Source organism: Salmo trutta, chromosome 26 (genome assembly GCF_901001165.1).
Source record: "Salmo trutta chromosome 26, fSalTru1.1, whole genome shotgun sequence".
Taxonomy (NCBI): Eukaryota; Metazoa; Chordata; class Actinopteri; order Salmoniformes; family Salmonidae; genus Salmo; species Salmo trutta.
In genome coordinates this window covers 1,949,119-1,965,719 of record NC_042982.1, presented here as the reverse complement: position 1 = coordinate 1,965,719, position 16,601 = coordinate 1,949,119, and the positions used below count along the sequence as shown (strand labels likewise).

The 16,601-nt window shown below is 41.5% G+C and overlaps 1 protein-coding gene across 11 annotated transcripts in view; it reads right to left on the bottom strand.

The window, feature by feature from the left end:
* Positions 1-16,601, bottom strand: part of LOC115162869 (leucine-rich repeat and calponin homology domain-containing protein 3) — an 81,647-nt gene that overhangs the window by 10,728 nt on the left and 54,318 nt on the right. For 6 of the 11 annotated variants that reach the window (XM_029714335.1, XM_029714331.1, XM_029714332.1 and 3 more), the window contains exons 14-15: positions 2,880-2,933; positions 556-636 (exon numbers count right to left, since the gene is read on the bottom strand). The exons of 2 other annotated variants lie outside the window; for them this stretch is intronic. In XM_029714335.1, coding sequence (XP_029570195.1) covers positions 556-636; positions 2,880-2,933 — 135 coding nt within the window. The remainder of the gene's footprint in view (positions 1-555; positions 637-2,879; positions 2,934-16,601) is intronic. 3 more of the 11 variants (XM_029714338.1, XM_029714339.1, XM_029714334.1) reach the window with 2 other exon arrangements.

The window sequence follows — 16,601 nt, the reverse complement described above, 5'->3', positions numbered from 1 at the left end:
AAAATAAAAGGAGAAATAAGGAGAGACAAGGAAGGAATGGCAACAGGTGGATTGAGGGATTTAAAAATAAAATCCAATGAGAATTGAGGAGAAATAGTAACAAAGGAAGTGTGAAGGAAAATAAAAAGAGATGTGGAATAATGGAGAGATTTATAAGCAGAGAGCGATAGAAAATGGAGTACTGTTCTGTTAATTGAGTAAGCACAGTGCACACACACACAACATGCTGCAGATACAGGCCACAAAACAACAACTTTGTGCGTGTGTGATGGTATGTTTGCAGACAGCCCGTATATCATTTTACATTTTAGTAATTTAGCAGACGCTCTTATCTAGAGCGAATTAAAGGAGCAATTTGGGCTAAGTGCCTATGACTTGGTTGGTTTGTTTGTATGTATGTATTGCTGTGTTGTACTCCAACAATGTGCGACTGTGTGTATGCTGTGTACACATAGTTGCTACCTAAATGTGCATGTGAAACAAGTCAAATGTGTGTGTGTGTGTGTGTGTGTGTGTGTGTGTGTGTGTAGTACTGTAACCAAAAGTGTGTTTCACCTGCTTGTGAGTGCCAGGCTTCCTCTTTATGGTGTTGGTGTCAGTGTCTACCTCAAACACCATGCGAGGCTGGTACTCGCTCTAACAGTGAACCAGCCGGAGAACGGAGAGAGAGAGAGACAGAAAATAAACACATAAAGAGGGGAATCAGAAGAGAAAGAAGTGGAGGAGGAGAAGAGGGGTTAAGCCAGGACAGGTGTAAGCTGGTTACAATGCACCAGGAAAAAGGGACCTATTTGTTGTGCCCGACGGGCGTTGGTAAAATGTAGTGTACTATATATGGAATAGGATGCCATTTGGGACACAACCACGTCTCTGGAACAGGTTAGTGAAAAAAAGTTTAGAGTTAGAAAGCATCGGGACAGGCAAGGATTCCAACAGCCAGCTGAAACCCAGAATCAAGCAGCAGGTCATCTCATAACTAAAATAACAGCATTTTCACACTATCGTGCTGACCCAAACCATACCATGCTGGTGTAGATACTTAATCGGGTGCATGGAAGGAAATGGAAGTATCTGGTGCCAGCCCCCTTTTAAAGGGACATTATACAAAAAGATTTTTGGGTATTTTGTTCATTAGTCTGTTCATTAGTCTACTGTTGACAGTCACAAAATGTGCATGCCAACAGTTTAACTTTTCAAGACAGAGCACTTTCATTACAGTGCTTCATCTTAAACTACTTCGTGAGCTACTACTTCGACATTTTAAGTGAGCCAGGGGCATGGTTAGCTCGACAAGTCCCGCCAAACCAGGCTGTAAATAAGCCATGTGTAACAAAAGCAGGCTGATCCTTGGGTTACACCGTACTGTACTCAGAGTAGGCGAGCCAGAGGGGTACAGTTTGGGTCGGAGGAACGTTACTGTGAAAAAGTTATAATACCCAGGGTTGTGTTCATAGGGCACTTGACAGAAAATTTAAATTAGTGTTTTATCCTAGTCCCACATGGAAGTTCAATCCGCTTTCTTCCATTTGGTGCGTAATGAACATGACCCAGTTAACGTTGTCAAACGCCACTTCTTTTACGGTGGCAGTGAATGGCAGAACACATCGCTCACTGACCAAAAAGATTGCATCTAACAATCAGAAAGACCAGATTTCCACACAGGCATATGACGAAACACAGGTAACTGCCAAAATAAAGGAAACACCAAATTAAAGTGTCTTAATAGGGCGTTGGGGCACCACGAGCCGCCAGAACAGCTTCAATGCGACTTGGCATAGATTCGACAAGTGTCTACAACTCTATTGGAGGGATGAGTAGCATTCTTCTATGAGAAATTCCATAATTTGGTGTTTTGTTGATGGTGGTGGAAAACGCTGTCTTAGGTGCCGCTACAGAATCTCCCATAAGTGATCAATTGTGTTGAGATCTGGTGACTGAGATAAACACCCTTTAAACCCTGTATGCTCCTTTGAGAACCCTCTTTCAAAGTCATCTAGATCTCATCTAACCATGGTAGCCAAAATAATGGGCAACTGGGCATTTTGACCCTAAGCATGATGGGATGTTAATTGCTTAATTAACTCAGGAACCACACTTGCGTGTGTGTGTGTGGAGGCACCTGCTTTCAATATACTCTGTATCCCTCATTTACTTGCGTTTCCTTTTTTTTTGGCAGTTACCTGTAAATCTATAGATTCATTATAGTGTGAATGTGTTTAGCTATATAACAGTAGACAAGAGTAGACAAGAGTGTCAATCTAACCATTGATGACTAGTTAGAGATGGAGGGGGAGGACTATGAAAGGTTATTGGGTGTTGACAGGTGGGTAGAGGATGGATAGAGAGCAGGTGACACACAGGTCGTGTTCCCATTTCCTACTGTTTTCCGAAAGTGGACACTTGTTTACTCCGCCACAAGGGTTTAAAAGTATAAAAAAATCATTTTTGTTGAAATAATGTTTGTTTGGTTTTTATTCCCCCAGAAAAGCATTAGATTGGTGTAAGCATGCAATGGCCTACCATATTTCTTTCCCCAGTTGCTCATTTTTAAAAGTGTTATTCAAAGTCGGGGTCGAGACCCCTTGTGTTGCCGACCGGGAACTGCAGATGGGGTCGCCAAGTATTATTTCTAAATTAACATGACAGATTATTGTATGGAATGAAATAAGTTTTTGATAAAGATACCTTGAAAAACAAATGTATTTATTGGTTTCTTTTCATTTTGATAAGAGATGAAAGTGCAATGAATTGAAGGTAATTTGTTGATGTAAAAAACTAAATTGACAACTGTTTTATATTAGTGGAGAAAGAGTGAAGTAGTGCACACTTGTTGACGAAGAAGGGAAGAAGAGAATGGGAGCACAGCCATGGCGCCTTACCATGAAGAGGGCTGAGTCGTCTGTGTGGGTGGAACGCCTGGAGGGGTACGCGTTCTGGCAGGGAGGAGTGGAAGAGAGGGAATGAGGACAGAACACAGGGAAGACAGGAGGTGAGGATGGAGAGGGGGTGAGGGGGAGGATATATAGCCAGGGTTCAAGACTAACATTTAACCCCTGATGGCACAAACATTTTCAGTTGGTGGCACCAGCACATGATTTGGTGCCACCCCCCCAAAAGAATTGTACAGCGTCCCACAATAGAATACATTTGAGTCAGCAGCTTATTAAGTCATTATAAAGTCACTTACAATGCTTTATTAAGAAGTGTCAGACTACAGAGATGGTATTCAATAAATAAGTTATTACATCTAACATGTCCAAGCAGGAATGCATGATAAAAAATACTTTGATATACAACCCTAAACCAGTGATTGTCAGGAATTTTGGGTTGACAATTAAGCAACTTTTGTTATATTTTACTGTCACTATAGGGCTCCAGAATTCAGATGTTTTTTTTTTGTCTTGATGTGCACTAATATTATTGGGTTATAGTATATGCATTGGTTGAAGCTCAATGTTACATTCAAATACCCCTACCATTATATCTAAACCAATATGGCACCAATGTCGATGAAAATTTGCAAATGAACTTGTTTGGCGGTACACAACACACTCCCCGCCTCTTGTCATGATTTGTCCGGCTGTTGGTGGGAACCACTATATCGGATTTTTTACTGTTGTTAGCATTAGGGTCGTCAGACAATTTTTTCCCCAAACCTAGCTCAAATTCTAGACGTCGGATTAATACGAGTCCACAGCATCCATAAAATGAGCATCAGACTTGCCACCTTTCGGACTGAATAAGTTTGTAGGTGCAACAGTTTATGAAATGTATAATGTATCCAGTGGCAACCCGTCATTCAGGGCATGTGGGGCTGATTTGCTTGTTATTTTGGCATTAATACCTGCCACATCAGTTTGCAAACAATGTAAAAAAAATAAAAAAATAAAAAAACATTCATTGAGTTCATAAAGCCGCATACAAACTTAGTCTCATTTTTGTTTTCTTGAGTAAGGCAGCTCCAAAATGCAGGTGTTTCAGCCTAGCTCAGTGCTTTCTGTGGTGGTGGGGCAAGCCAGCAGAAAATACAGAGCATTGCGTAGACTCATTTTTCTATCACTCATGGGACAGTACAAGTCTAAGGTTAGAGCTAGAAAATGTATATTAGAAGTGTCCATGCAAGAAGGCTCAAGGTCATTGGCAACACATAGAATGACATCAAATCACGTTATATCTACAGTAGTTTAATTGGACTGATCATGTCAACATCTTACTTTCAAAGTCTTAGCTAGCAGTCATCATAAATCAAGTCAACAATCTACTTGCAAATCCTTGTCATATGAAGAGAAATAATGAAGAGAAATGACAGCTAAAACGTATTGGTACTCATCGGCTATTGGACATTAACATTACACAACACGTTGGAAATCGCAAATTTAACAATGAGTGGTTTGGAAGGAATCAGCAGCAAGCTGCAAGCAGTGCAAAGCAATCAGTAACATTAGCCTGCTATTCAATGGAGTGGCTGTGTCCCCCCCCACCCCCAAGTTGCCACAATAAATTCCGAGAATGCCAGACTTTGATGACACCTTCATGTTTAAGTGAGCACATCACAAGCCAAGGTGCTGCTGCATCAATTATGTAATATGCAAGGGAGATATGTATACTGTAGCTAAGAAAGTAATACTAAGTATGTTGTGTGGTAAGCTGTTAATAGCCCATGTGCCTCACCCTTATAATTTGGTCTATTTTCACCTCTTAATTTCACCTAACGTTACTGTTCGAACTCAGCGGTGCCGAGTAGCCTATAACCTGTTTTAGAGAAATGTCAATCTAATATTGTAAGAGGTTTCATTATGTGCTTATATGACCCCTTTATCTGACTTGGTGTACAGGGAAAATACTGTAAGAGCAGCCCATGTTCTGCATTCGGTCACTTTACATTTCAAATGTGCTGAACACAGTTATATTGACTACGTCCGTCGTCGTCGCTCGCTCATTATTAAATTAACCTCTGAAGGATCGGACCCTTCCCCCCCAATTTTCGCCTAAAATGACATACCCAAATCTAACTGCTTGTAGCTCAGGCCCTGAAGCAAGGATATGCATATTCTTGATATTATTTGAAAGGAGACACTTTGAAGTTTGTGGAAATGTGAAATGAATGTAGGAGAATATTATTTTTTTTACCTTTATTTAACTAGGCAAGTCAGTTAAGAACAAATTCTTATTTTCAATGACGGCCTAGGAACGGAACAGTGGGTTAAATGCCTTGTTCAGGGCAGAACGACACATTTTTAGCTTGTCAGCTCGGGGATTCGATCTTGCAACCTTCCGGTTACTAGTCCAATGCTCAACCACTAGGCTACCTGCTGCCCCAAGAATAACACATTAGATCTGGTAAAAGATAATACAGAGAAAAAAAAACATGCGTTTTGTATTTTTTTAGTACCATCATCTTTGAAATGCAAGGGCCATAATGTATTATTTCAGCCCAGGCGCAATTTAGATTTTGGCCACTAGATGGCATCAGTGTATGTGCAGTTTTAGACATACAATGAACCATTGTATTTCTGTTCAAAATGTTGTATCAAGACTGCCCAAATGGGCCTAATTGGTTTATTAATCACTTTAAGTTCATAACTGTGCACTCTTCTCAAACAATAGCATGGTATTATTTCTCTGTAATAGCTACTGTAAATTGGACAGTGAAGTTAGATTAACAAGAATTTAAGCTTTCTGCCCATATCAGATATGTCTATGTCCTGGGAAATTTTCTTGTTACTTACAACCTCATGCTAATCGCAGTACCCTACGTTAGCTCAACAGTCCAGAGGGGGACCCACCAATCCTGTAGAGGTTAACCTCTACTGGATCTGTGTCCCTATACCGGGACGGTTGATGCTAACGTGACTAGAATGACGTAACTTAAATGAGACAGATGACGTAACATCATGCACATATCTTTTCATACTCAATTGCTTTCATTCAGTAGGCCATTGCAAAACAATTATCAGTAGGTCATGTGTAGAAAATGTGACAGTGTTGATCACAATGTCATTGTATTATCCTCAATTTCTCAACTGTGGGCTAGCTAACGACTAATGTTAGATGGATATACAGAAATTCTTCAAGAGAGGCAGTGCGCCAGCAGCTCTGCCGAAGGCTAATCCGGTGAGAAATTAAGATTTACCAGTTCAAACAAACAAATTAAGACTTAAACTGATAATCACCTATTAAGCCTCGAGTTATTGTAAATATGAGTTTAATAACAATACATGTCAAAACACAGCAGACAAGAATGAGGGAAAGAAGCTGGAGGCTGACAGAGCTGAGGGAGCATGTCTGATGAAGGTTAGTGATAAAAAAAATCAAGTAGATGTTTAAGCTTTCAGTTAAATGTGTACAGCATGTCTTACTTTTGTTAGGCATAAATAAATGTTCATGATATCTTAAAGGGTCATGCAGAAAGAGAGGCTTCTATGCAAGGCAGAGATCAACATGCGAGCTGTATAAGTGAGAGAGAGCAAGCATGCCCAGAGAGAGAGACAAGAAACAGATACAGAGCAAGAGGAACAGCAAGCAGATCCAGAAAGAGGGACAACAAACCAATCCAGACAGGGAGGGACAACAAAAGATCCAGAGAAAGAAAGTAATCAAGCCGCTGCAGCAAATTCTTCCAGAACTGAGAGCAATTTAGACACTGGGCCCAGACAAGTGAAGCTGAATAGCTACCCACACTAAAGTTTTGAAAAATACAATTAGAAGTTTGAGAAATACAATTAGGTAGAGTACTCTGTGCACAAAAATGCAGCTTTGTGCTTTCCATGTAGAGTTTTTGGCAAAAACATGAAATTCGATTATTTTGTCAGAAATGGCTGCAAAAATTGGAAAAAGCTTTGTTTATCAACGGTAAACATGAAATGGCACAAACACACAGACAGTGTTGTGGCATGGCAAAGCTACCAGACAACTAGCAGTCATGGGAACATTGCTCAGATTTTAACATCTACCCATGCTTGTGATATTGCGGAGAGAAAGGATTATCTGAGGAGAATTGTGGCAGTCACCTCAATGTTAGGAAGACAGGGACTCCTTCCGTGCCAATGATGAATCTAATGAAAGCACAAATAGATGGCACTTTCTTGAATGTATGGAGCTTTTGAAGGAGTTTGACCCTTTCCTGCAAAGGTACAATACTCCATCAAATGCTGTGCTCAAGAGATTATGGACACCATGGTCTCTGAGATGTCAAAGTCTGGAATGTATGCCATTATGGCAGATGAGGCCAGGGATGGGCAGTTTTAACAGTTGGCTCTGTGTGTTAGGTATGTGACAGAGGGGACAGTTAAGGAGCGTTTACTAGCACTAGCAGAAATCAAGTCATTTGATGCCCAATCGATAGCAAATGAGTTGCAACAGCAACTCCAAATGAGAGGGGTAGCAGGCCTAAAGTTTGTTGCAAAGACCTTTGATGGTGCAGCTGACATGAGTGGGTCCAAAGGAGGTGTGCAAGCACATGTCAGAGTGTTGCATCCAGAGGCAATTTATGTACATTGTTAATTTCATGAGCTTAATTTGGTGTTGTGTCATACTTGCATACTTTTCAGTTTCTTGGAGAATGTGTATTCGTTTTTCAGTTCATCCCTAGTTAAACACCACAAGTGCAAAGAAGCTCAATCCAAACTTGGAATAACATCAGCTGAACTTGTACAGCTCTTAAACACTCGCTGGGCAGTCCTGGACACTAACTGCTATTTTTGAATGTCTGCCATTGGATCCCCCATGGCTGTTGGTCTGAGAGCAAAGCTTCATAAGTTATCCACCGTGTATTTGCTACTGATGTTTCAGTCCCTTCTTTCTATAACTGAGGGACTACATAAGTTCCTCCAGAAAGAGACTGTAGACCTGGCAGAAGCTTGTTTCGGCAAACAAGCTGAATGTGACACACCGATAGGCAAACGCACAGATGCATTTGCCACAGAACTTTGACAAAACCAAAGCACTCTGAAATTCACAATAAGTCCAGAAGCAGACTCAGCAAGAAAGCGAAAAACAAAGGAAAATGGGAGATTTTGTGGTGGGGACCTCCTTGGGTTTAGGCACAGAACTGTCATGTTCCCAAACAATGAAAACAGAGTTGTTGCTCCCCTGCTTGGACAGGATAGTTTGTGAGCTTGACCAGCAATTCTTGACTGTAGATGCAGGTCTGCTCAAAGGCATACAGGCATGCAGCTCCAAAAAACTTCCTAGATACATCATGCTAAACTGAGTTTGCCAAGCACTACAGTATTGATGTTGAAACAGAAGAGATGTTGGTGGCCGAAACGTCCTTGCCCAGAAAAGAGGACGTCCTCCCAAAGATATGCTTGCTGTGCATAACCTCCTGGATGATATGTTTCCTTCTCTGAAGGAAATCATTCAGGTTGCCCTCACAATTCCTGTGAGCAGCAGCTCCTGTGAAAGGTCCTTCAGTGCACTGCGCCGGCTGCAGTCCTGGTTGCGTAAGACAATGGGTCAGAAAATAATTGCAAGTCTTGCAGCCATGTCCATTGAGGGTGAAGTGTTTGGGCCACTAAGCCACAATAGTATTATTGACCACTTTGCCACCTTTAAAAATAGGAGGTACACTTTGATGCGTCCACCCACAAAATAAGCATCAAAAGAGAGAAGCAGGAGGAGCAGTTCTGTAATATAGGTTGTAATATTTGTTTGGGATCTTACTTTCAGATTTTATTCCTAATTATTTTTCAGTTTTTTACATTTTATTTAGCTCATTAGTTGAATTTAGTTTTGCCCCATTGTGGATGATACTGTTTAAGATGTTCCATGTGTCTGAATTATTGGGTTAATTTTAACAATTAAGAAAAGGGTGAAACTTAAAGATTTTTTCCTAATGGTATAATATGACCTGCATGTCTCCCTCTCTCAAAATAACATCCAAAAAGTATTTTGGCTAGATTGTACAGCCATTTTTGTGCCTTTTGTTGGTGTTGGATGGATGAGGACAGAGTGGACTTTGATTTCTTTATTTTGATAGAATTTAAGTAAGTCATATTAGATAAGTGTCTAACACAAACTATGAGAGAGGTATACTTTTAGCCAACCTTGACCAAAAATAACCTTATTTTGATCGATTTTACACCCGTTGTTAATCTAAAAATACATGATGAAAAGATGTTTCGGGGACTTTAAAACAAATCCTGGGGGAGTATGCCCTGACCCCCCTAAAAGAGGCTTAGCCCCCCTATCCATGAATCTCTAGTGACGTCCTTGGTTGTAAGTAACATCCAACTTTCCAGGACAGAGACATGTTTTATATGGGCAGAAAGCTTAAATTCTTGTTAATCTAACTGCACTGACCAATTTACAGTAGCTATTACAGTGAAAAAATACCATGCTGTTGTTAGAGGAGTGCACAACAACAAAACTTTTGTCACGGCAACTGGTTTGATACATTGACCACTGAAGGTAAATAATATACTTACATTCAGTAATCTTGCTCTGATTTGTCATCCTGAGGGTCCCAGTGATAAAATGTAGCATAGTTTTGTTTGTCAAAATCAACTTTTATATTCAAATGTAAGAACTGGGTTCTAAAGTTTGAACCCCTGCTGTTTGTGTTAAGTTAGCTGTTCATTTTGTTACCTGTCCGGTCATGTCAAAAATGCCATTGCTGCCTCATTAGTATGCCTCAGGTACAATGGTACACTCCAATAAATATTTGGCACTTAATAGCAATAGCAATATACTTGTGTATGGGAGTCAAGATGGCAGCATTAAAGTTTTCCTTGCATTTGTATCCATTCTATGCAGTCAAGAGAGACAACCGGCAGAATTGTGTCCAGCGCCTTCCCTTCTACCGAAACCTCACCAGAACACAACACAGAAAGGTAGCGTCACAGAACCGGTTACAAACATACACACACACAATACCCCATAAGGACAAAACAAAAACAGTTTAGAAATGTTTTCAAATTTATAATAAAATACAAAAAATATTACATTCACCTAAGTATTCAGACCCTTTACTCAGTACTTTGTTGAAGCACCTTTGGCAGCGATTACAGCCTTGAGTCTTCTTGGGTATGACGCTACAAGCTGTACCTGTATTTGAGGAGTTTCTCGCATTCTTCGCTGCAAAGCTATTTTCAGGTCTCTCCAGAGATGTTAGATTGGGTTCTAATCCAGGCTTTGGCTGGGCCACTCAATGACATTCAGAGAGTTGTCCAAAAACAACTCCTGCGTTGTCTGGGCTGTGTGCTTAGGATCACTGTCCTGTTGGAGGGTGAACCTTTGCCCCAGTCTGAGGTCCTGTGTGCTCTGGAGTAGGTTTTCATCATGGGTCTCTCTCTGTACTTTGCGCCGTTCATCTTTGCCTCGATCCTGACTAGTCTCCCAGTCCCTGCTGCTGAAAAACATCCGCAAAGCATGATGCTGCCACCAACATGCTTCACCGTAGGGATGGTGCCAGGTTTCCTCTATATGTGACGCTTGGCATTCAGACCAAAGAGTTCAATCTTGGTTTCTCAATCTTGTTTCTCATGGTCTGAGAGTCTTTAGGTGTGTTTGGCATACGCCAAGCAGGCTGTCACGTGCCTTTTACTGACGAGTGGCTTCTGTCTGGCCACTCTACCATAAAGGCTTGATTGGTGGAGTGCTGCAGAGATGGTTGTCCTCCTGGAAGGTTCTCCCATCTCCAAAGAGGAACTCTGAATCTCTGTCAGAGTCAACATCGGGTTCTTGGTCACCTCCCTGACCAAGGCCTTTCTCCCCCGATTGCTCAGTATGGCCAACTCTAGGAAGAGTCTTGATGGTTCCAAACTTCTTCCATTAAAGAATGACTGAGGCCACAGTGTTCTTGGGGACCTTCAATGCTGCAGACATTTTTTGGTATCCTTTTTTGGTACCCTTGTGCCTCGACAGAATCCTGAATCTGAGCTGTACGGACAATTCCTTCGACCTCATGGCTTGGTTTTTGCTCTGACATGCACTGTCAACTGTGGGACCTTATATAGACAGGTGTGCCTTTCCAAATCATATCCAATCAATTGAATTTACCACAGGTGGATTCCAATTAAGTTGTAAAAACTACTCAAGGATGATCAATGGAAACAGGATGCACCGGAGCTCAATTTCTAATCTTATAGCAAAGTGTCTGAATACTTATAAAGGTAATGTTTACATTTTTCATACATTTGCAAACACTTCTAAAAACCCGTTTTCGCTTTGTCATTAAGGGGTAGTGTGTGTAGATTGATTCAATTAAAACCTTTCCTCAAATGTTAGAATAAGGCTGTAACGTAACAAAAAGTGGGGGGAAAATGGAAGGGGTCTGAATACTTTCCGAATGCACTGTATGTATTTAACGATATACAGCTAAAGGAAACTTTTAAATGCCAGAAAAGCAAAATATTACACTTTTGCCAAACACCTCGTAAGTACTTGTAGAATGTAGGTCACCGCCATGCCCACTGTCAGAGTAGATCTGTTGCAAAGAAGCAGCCCTACATGACATGGGTATCGGTGGTGGACCAGGACAACAACCTTGTAATGTTAATCACAGGCTATTCACCATGCTCTGTGAAGAGCGAGACCTTCTGGAGGTGGCCATGCTATGCCTGAAGGATGTACGGGCAGAAGGTTTGGAGCGCCCTATAAAACAGCAGGTATTGTAACGCTTTGTTTACATTTTAGAAGAGCTAGTTAGCTAGTAAGGAAGTAGCTAGCTAAATTACAGATTATCCCGCATTGGCACAGCACTGTTTGATCATTTTGATGTGTATCGATTGGGTGAACGTGGATGCCGTAAACGTCAATGAATGTAAACAAAACCTACTCCGAGGCAGTGCGTTTGTTTGCTAGGAAAGCTAGCCAGCTAAATAACTAAGTGAAGTCTGGTGAATTGTGTCGCCCACAAGTTGCCAAGATAGTTGTTTGCTGGTTACTGTAATGTGTTAATTAGGTAATTGGCCAAGTAAGCTAGCAATATATATCTGTAGCATGGTTAAGCTCCCTAGCACTAAATGATGTGTAAATGCATAGAGAACATGTACATTATCATACCTTTAGTAACCGCGTGTACACAGGTTTATTTAGTTATTTGGCGCTTCATAGCCACAAGCCATTGTCGCAACACTGATGTCGCTTGAGTGGTAGGGCATGGTAGTGGACTCCTCCTGTTGTGTAAAATGCATTACTTAAGCCTGGGGCTATACAGTTAGTCCCCCATTTACGCATATTTTGAGCTGGTTCTGTTGAAGCCATTATGAGCTAGCTGCCATCTAAAGAAGCTGCCAGCGAGACGTGAACACGAAGATGACGCCACCGAATTGACGATGGCCGCGCCCTGTCGGTCAGTGAGAGTTTAACGTTTTTATTTACATATGCAAGTTTTTGCAATTTTAGGGGTTGGGACATGCTTGGTGATCGTATTAGGTTATTAAAATGTCCCTTACTTCATAAATGGTTTCAGTTCCACTAAAGATATATGGTAGAAATAGGCAGGGTTTATGACTGTGGCAACCAATCTGAAGGTCTTGGGTTCAGAACATTTTGACCATTCTCTTTCCAGTCCCGACACACATTGGCCCGCATGCACGGTGTATGCTTAATTTCAAGTGGCAACAGACAGGGACAGTGGTGTCTACTACTGGGAGCGTCTTGCCAATAGTGTGAGATTGCGGCCCACCCCGAGCATCCCATTGGTTTCTGAATTTGGGATTTCCTCCGAGTGTCTATGCAATTAAAATGTGAGTCAAAAGGGAAATAAAAGTATAATCTGAGTTTTTCTTGGGCGAAGGACAGTCTCCTAGCTAGCTACCGGCAATGTCGCCCGTGCCTCCTCTTCTGTGGGGTTTATCAGCAGTTGGCATCCAACGTTATGGTGCATTACCGCCACCTACTGTACTGGAGCGCTCCCGCCTGCGTCCCCGAGTCCTAGCTTAAAAATGGACCAATAGAAGTATGAGCGATTCCTTCAGATTGAATGAAACCTGTATTTAACTAGGCAAGTCGGAACTAATTCTTATTTACAATGACGGCCTACACCATCCAAACCCGGTCGATTTAGGGCCAATAGTGGGCCGCCCTATGGGACTCCCAATCACGGCCTGTTGTGATACAGCCTGGATTCGAACCAGGGTGTCTGTAGTACTGAGATGCAGTGCCTTTGACCGCTGCGCCACTCGGGAGATCTAAAGATGCAGTTATGCCCATATGCAGGAACGCCCCGGATTACGGGCTGCAATTGCACCGTTCTCCATCTTGCTATTATGGAGGGAATGGTGTAGACTTGAGACCAACTCAAGGAATACGTCATTGCCCTCTTCCGTCAGATGCACTCCACTCCTACATCCCAGGGGCACACTGCTTAATGGCAGGGTAGCGGATTGTGTTCCCTTAAATGCAGACACCAGCTGATTGACAGAGCGCCAGGCCCTCTCTATGCACTTCTGGTCCCACAGGAACATCCAGCTTCTCCACTGCGCGATATAAGACCACCGCTGTCCAGGGAAACATTCGGATGACCATCTGTAAATCTGTGCATCTGCCGCACCAGTGCCGTCCCCTTGGTGTATCCCAAGTCGTTTCCACCAAGGTGGATGACTAGGATGTCAGGGGGAGAAGTAGCACAGGCCCTCTGCTGGCGCAAAACACTGAGCAGTTTGTGTCACTTCATGCCTTGCTCTCCGAGCCACCTAATGTGACAGTCAATAATGAAAGTAAATAAACAATGGGTAGGCTACAGGTTGATTATTTCTGTATTTTCCAGGAGCGTTCGATTGGCTTATTAAAAGAGAGTTTACTCCATATTGGCTTCAATGGGTTTCTGTTTTTTCACTTCCCTCTGAAAAATCAGTTGTTAATATTAAATAAACACTAATAACTACATTACTTTGGTTGCCATTTGTCATTGTGTATTTTTTTAGAGGTCGACCGATTTCAATTTTTTTTTTTTTTACACCTTTATTTAACTAGGCAAGTCAAATTAAGAACACATTCTTATTTTCAATGACGGCCTAGGAACGGGGGTTAATAACTGCCTTGTTCAGGGGGGATTTGGGGATTCGTTTTTGCAACCTTCTGGTTACTAGTCCAACGCTCTTAACCACCTGCCTTACATTGCACTTCACGAGGAGCCTGCATGGCAGGCTGACTACCTGTTACGCGAGTGCAGCAAGAAGCCAAGGTAAGTTGCTAGCTAGCATTAAACTTATCTTATAAAAAAACAATCAATCTTAACATAATCACTAGTTAACTACACATGGTTGATGATATTACTAGTTTATCTAACGTGTCCTGCGTTGTATATAATCGATGCGGTGCCTGTTAATTTCTCATCGAATCACAGCCTACATCGCCAAACGGGTGATGATTTAACAAGCGCATTTGCGAAAAAAAAGCAGTCGTTGCACCAATGTACCTAACCATAAACATCAATGCCTTTCTTTAAAATCAATACACAAGTATATATTTTTAAACCTGCATATTTAGTTAATATTGCCTGCTAACATGAAATTGTGTCACTGCTCTTGCGTTCATTGCCTGGCTTGTTGCGAACTAATTTGCCAGAATTTGACGTAATTATGACATACCATTGAAGGTTGTGCAATGTAACAGGAATATTTAGATTTAGGGATGCCACCCGTTAGATAAAATACGGAACGGTTCTGTATTTCACTGAAAGAAAAAAACGTTTTGTTTGAGATGATAGTTTCCGGATTCGACCATATTAATGACCTAAGGCTCATATTTCTGTGTGTTTATTATATTATTATTAAGTCTATGATTTGATAGAGCAGTCTGACTGAGCGGTGGTAGGCAGCAGCAGGCTCGTAAGCATTCATTCAAACAGCACTTTCGTGCATTTTGCCAGCAGCTCTTCGCAATGCATTGCGCTGTTTATGACTTTAAGCCTGTCAACTCCCAAGATTAGGCTGGTGTAACCAATGTGAAATGGCTAGCTAGTTAGCGGGTGCGCGCTAATAGCGTTTCAAATGTCACTCGCTCTGAGACTTGGAGTAGTTGTTTCCCTTGCTCTACATGGGTAACGCTGCTTCGAGGGTGGCTGTTGTCTATGTGTTCCTGGTTTGAGCCCAGGTAGGAGCGAGGAGAGGGACGGAAGCTATACTGTTACACTGGCAATACTAAAGTGCCTATAAGAACATCCAATAGTCAAAAGGTATATGAAATACAAATTGTATAGAGAGAAATAGTCCAATAATTCCTATAATAACTACAACCTAAAACTTCTTAGCTGGGAATATTGAAGACTCATGTTAAAAGGAACCACCAGCTTTCATATGTTCTCATGTTCTGAGCAAGGAACTTAAATGTTAGCTTTTTTACATGGCACATATTGCACTTTCACTTTCTTCTCCAACACTTTGTTTTTGCATTATTTAAACCAAATTGAACATGTTTCATTATTTATTTGAGGCTAAATTGAATTTATTGATGTATTATATTAAGTTAAAATAAGTGTTCATTAAGTATTGTTGTAATTGTCATTATTACAAAAAATAAAATAAAATCGGCCGATTAATCGGTAGCGGGTTTTTGGGCATCCAATAATCGGTATCGGCGCTGAAAAATCATAATCGGTCGACCTCTAGTATTTTTACTTTATTTGTATTGGTGTTATGCTGTACAATCACCTTCAAGTGTAAAAAAAACCCAGAAATTAAAAACTGTTTTAAGTGAATAGTAGGCATTGGTCTGAAGCCAAAAAATTATGAATATGAGCACCACAATGCCTACTCCACCCCATGCTCTACCAAGGGTTTCTAGCGCACAGTTTTGACCTACTACAGTAGCTATGTTTGTCTACTGTACTTCAAACAATGTGCATGCAGGTTGCTTAGGATTCAAACCTAATTCATACTCTTAGAGGAGGTGCTCCCACAATAATGTCATCTGTATCGCATTCAGACCCTCCTCTCTTTAATATGGACAACTAGTTGCTTCCTGCACTTGCATTTTGCAATGTACTGTAATTTCCGGACTATTAAGCGCACCTGAATATAAGCCGCACCCACTGAATTAAAAAATATATATTATTTTGAACATAAATAAGCCGCACATGTCTATTAGCCGCAGGTGCCTACCGGTACATTGAAACAAATTAACTTTACACAGGCTTTAACGAAACACGGCTTGTAACAAAAAATACAAAATTAGCAGTAAACAGTAGCCTACCAAGAAAGTCATTGGTCACTATCTTCTTTCTCCTGTGTACTGAAACCATCTCCTTCGGTGTCGGAGTTGAATAGCCTCAGAATTGCTTCATCCCATATTGGATCGTTTTCATTGTCGCTCTCGTCACTTTCATCCGGAGGCAAATCCCCCGCTGAGCCCTCTTCAACACGCAGCAGTCCAGCCTTTCGAAACCCGTTGATGATAGTGGATTTTTTGACAATGCTCCACACTGTCAGGACCCACTGGCAGACTTGACCATAAGTTGCTCTTCGCATGCGGCCCGTTTTGGTGAAGGATTTCTCCCCACTTGTCATCCAAGCCTCCCGCTGAACACGGAGCGCCACCTTAAATGCACGATTTACACTGATGTCGAGTGGCTGCAAATACTTTGTTGTGCCCCCAGGAATCAGGGTGACAAAATGACTACCGTAATCAGAATGATGGGAAGTTTGAGAGCGCTC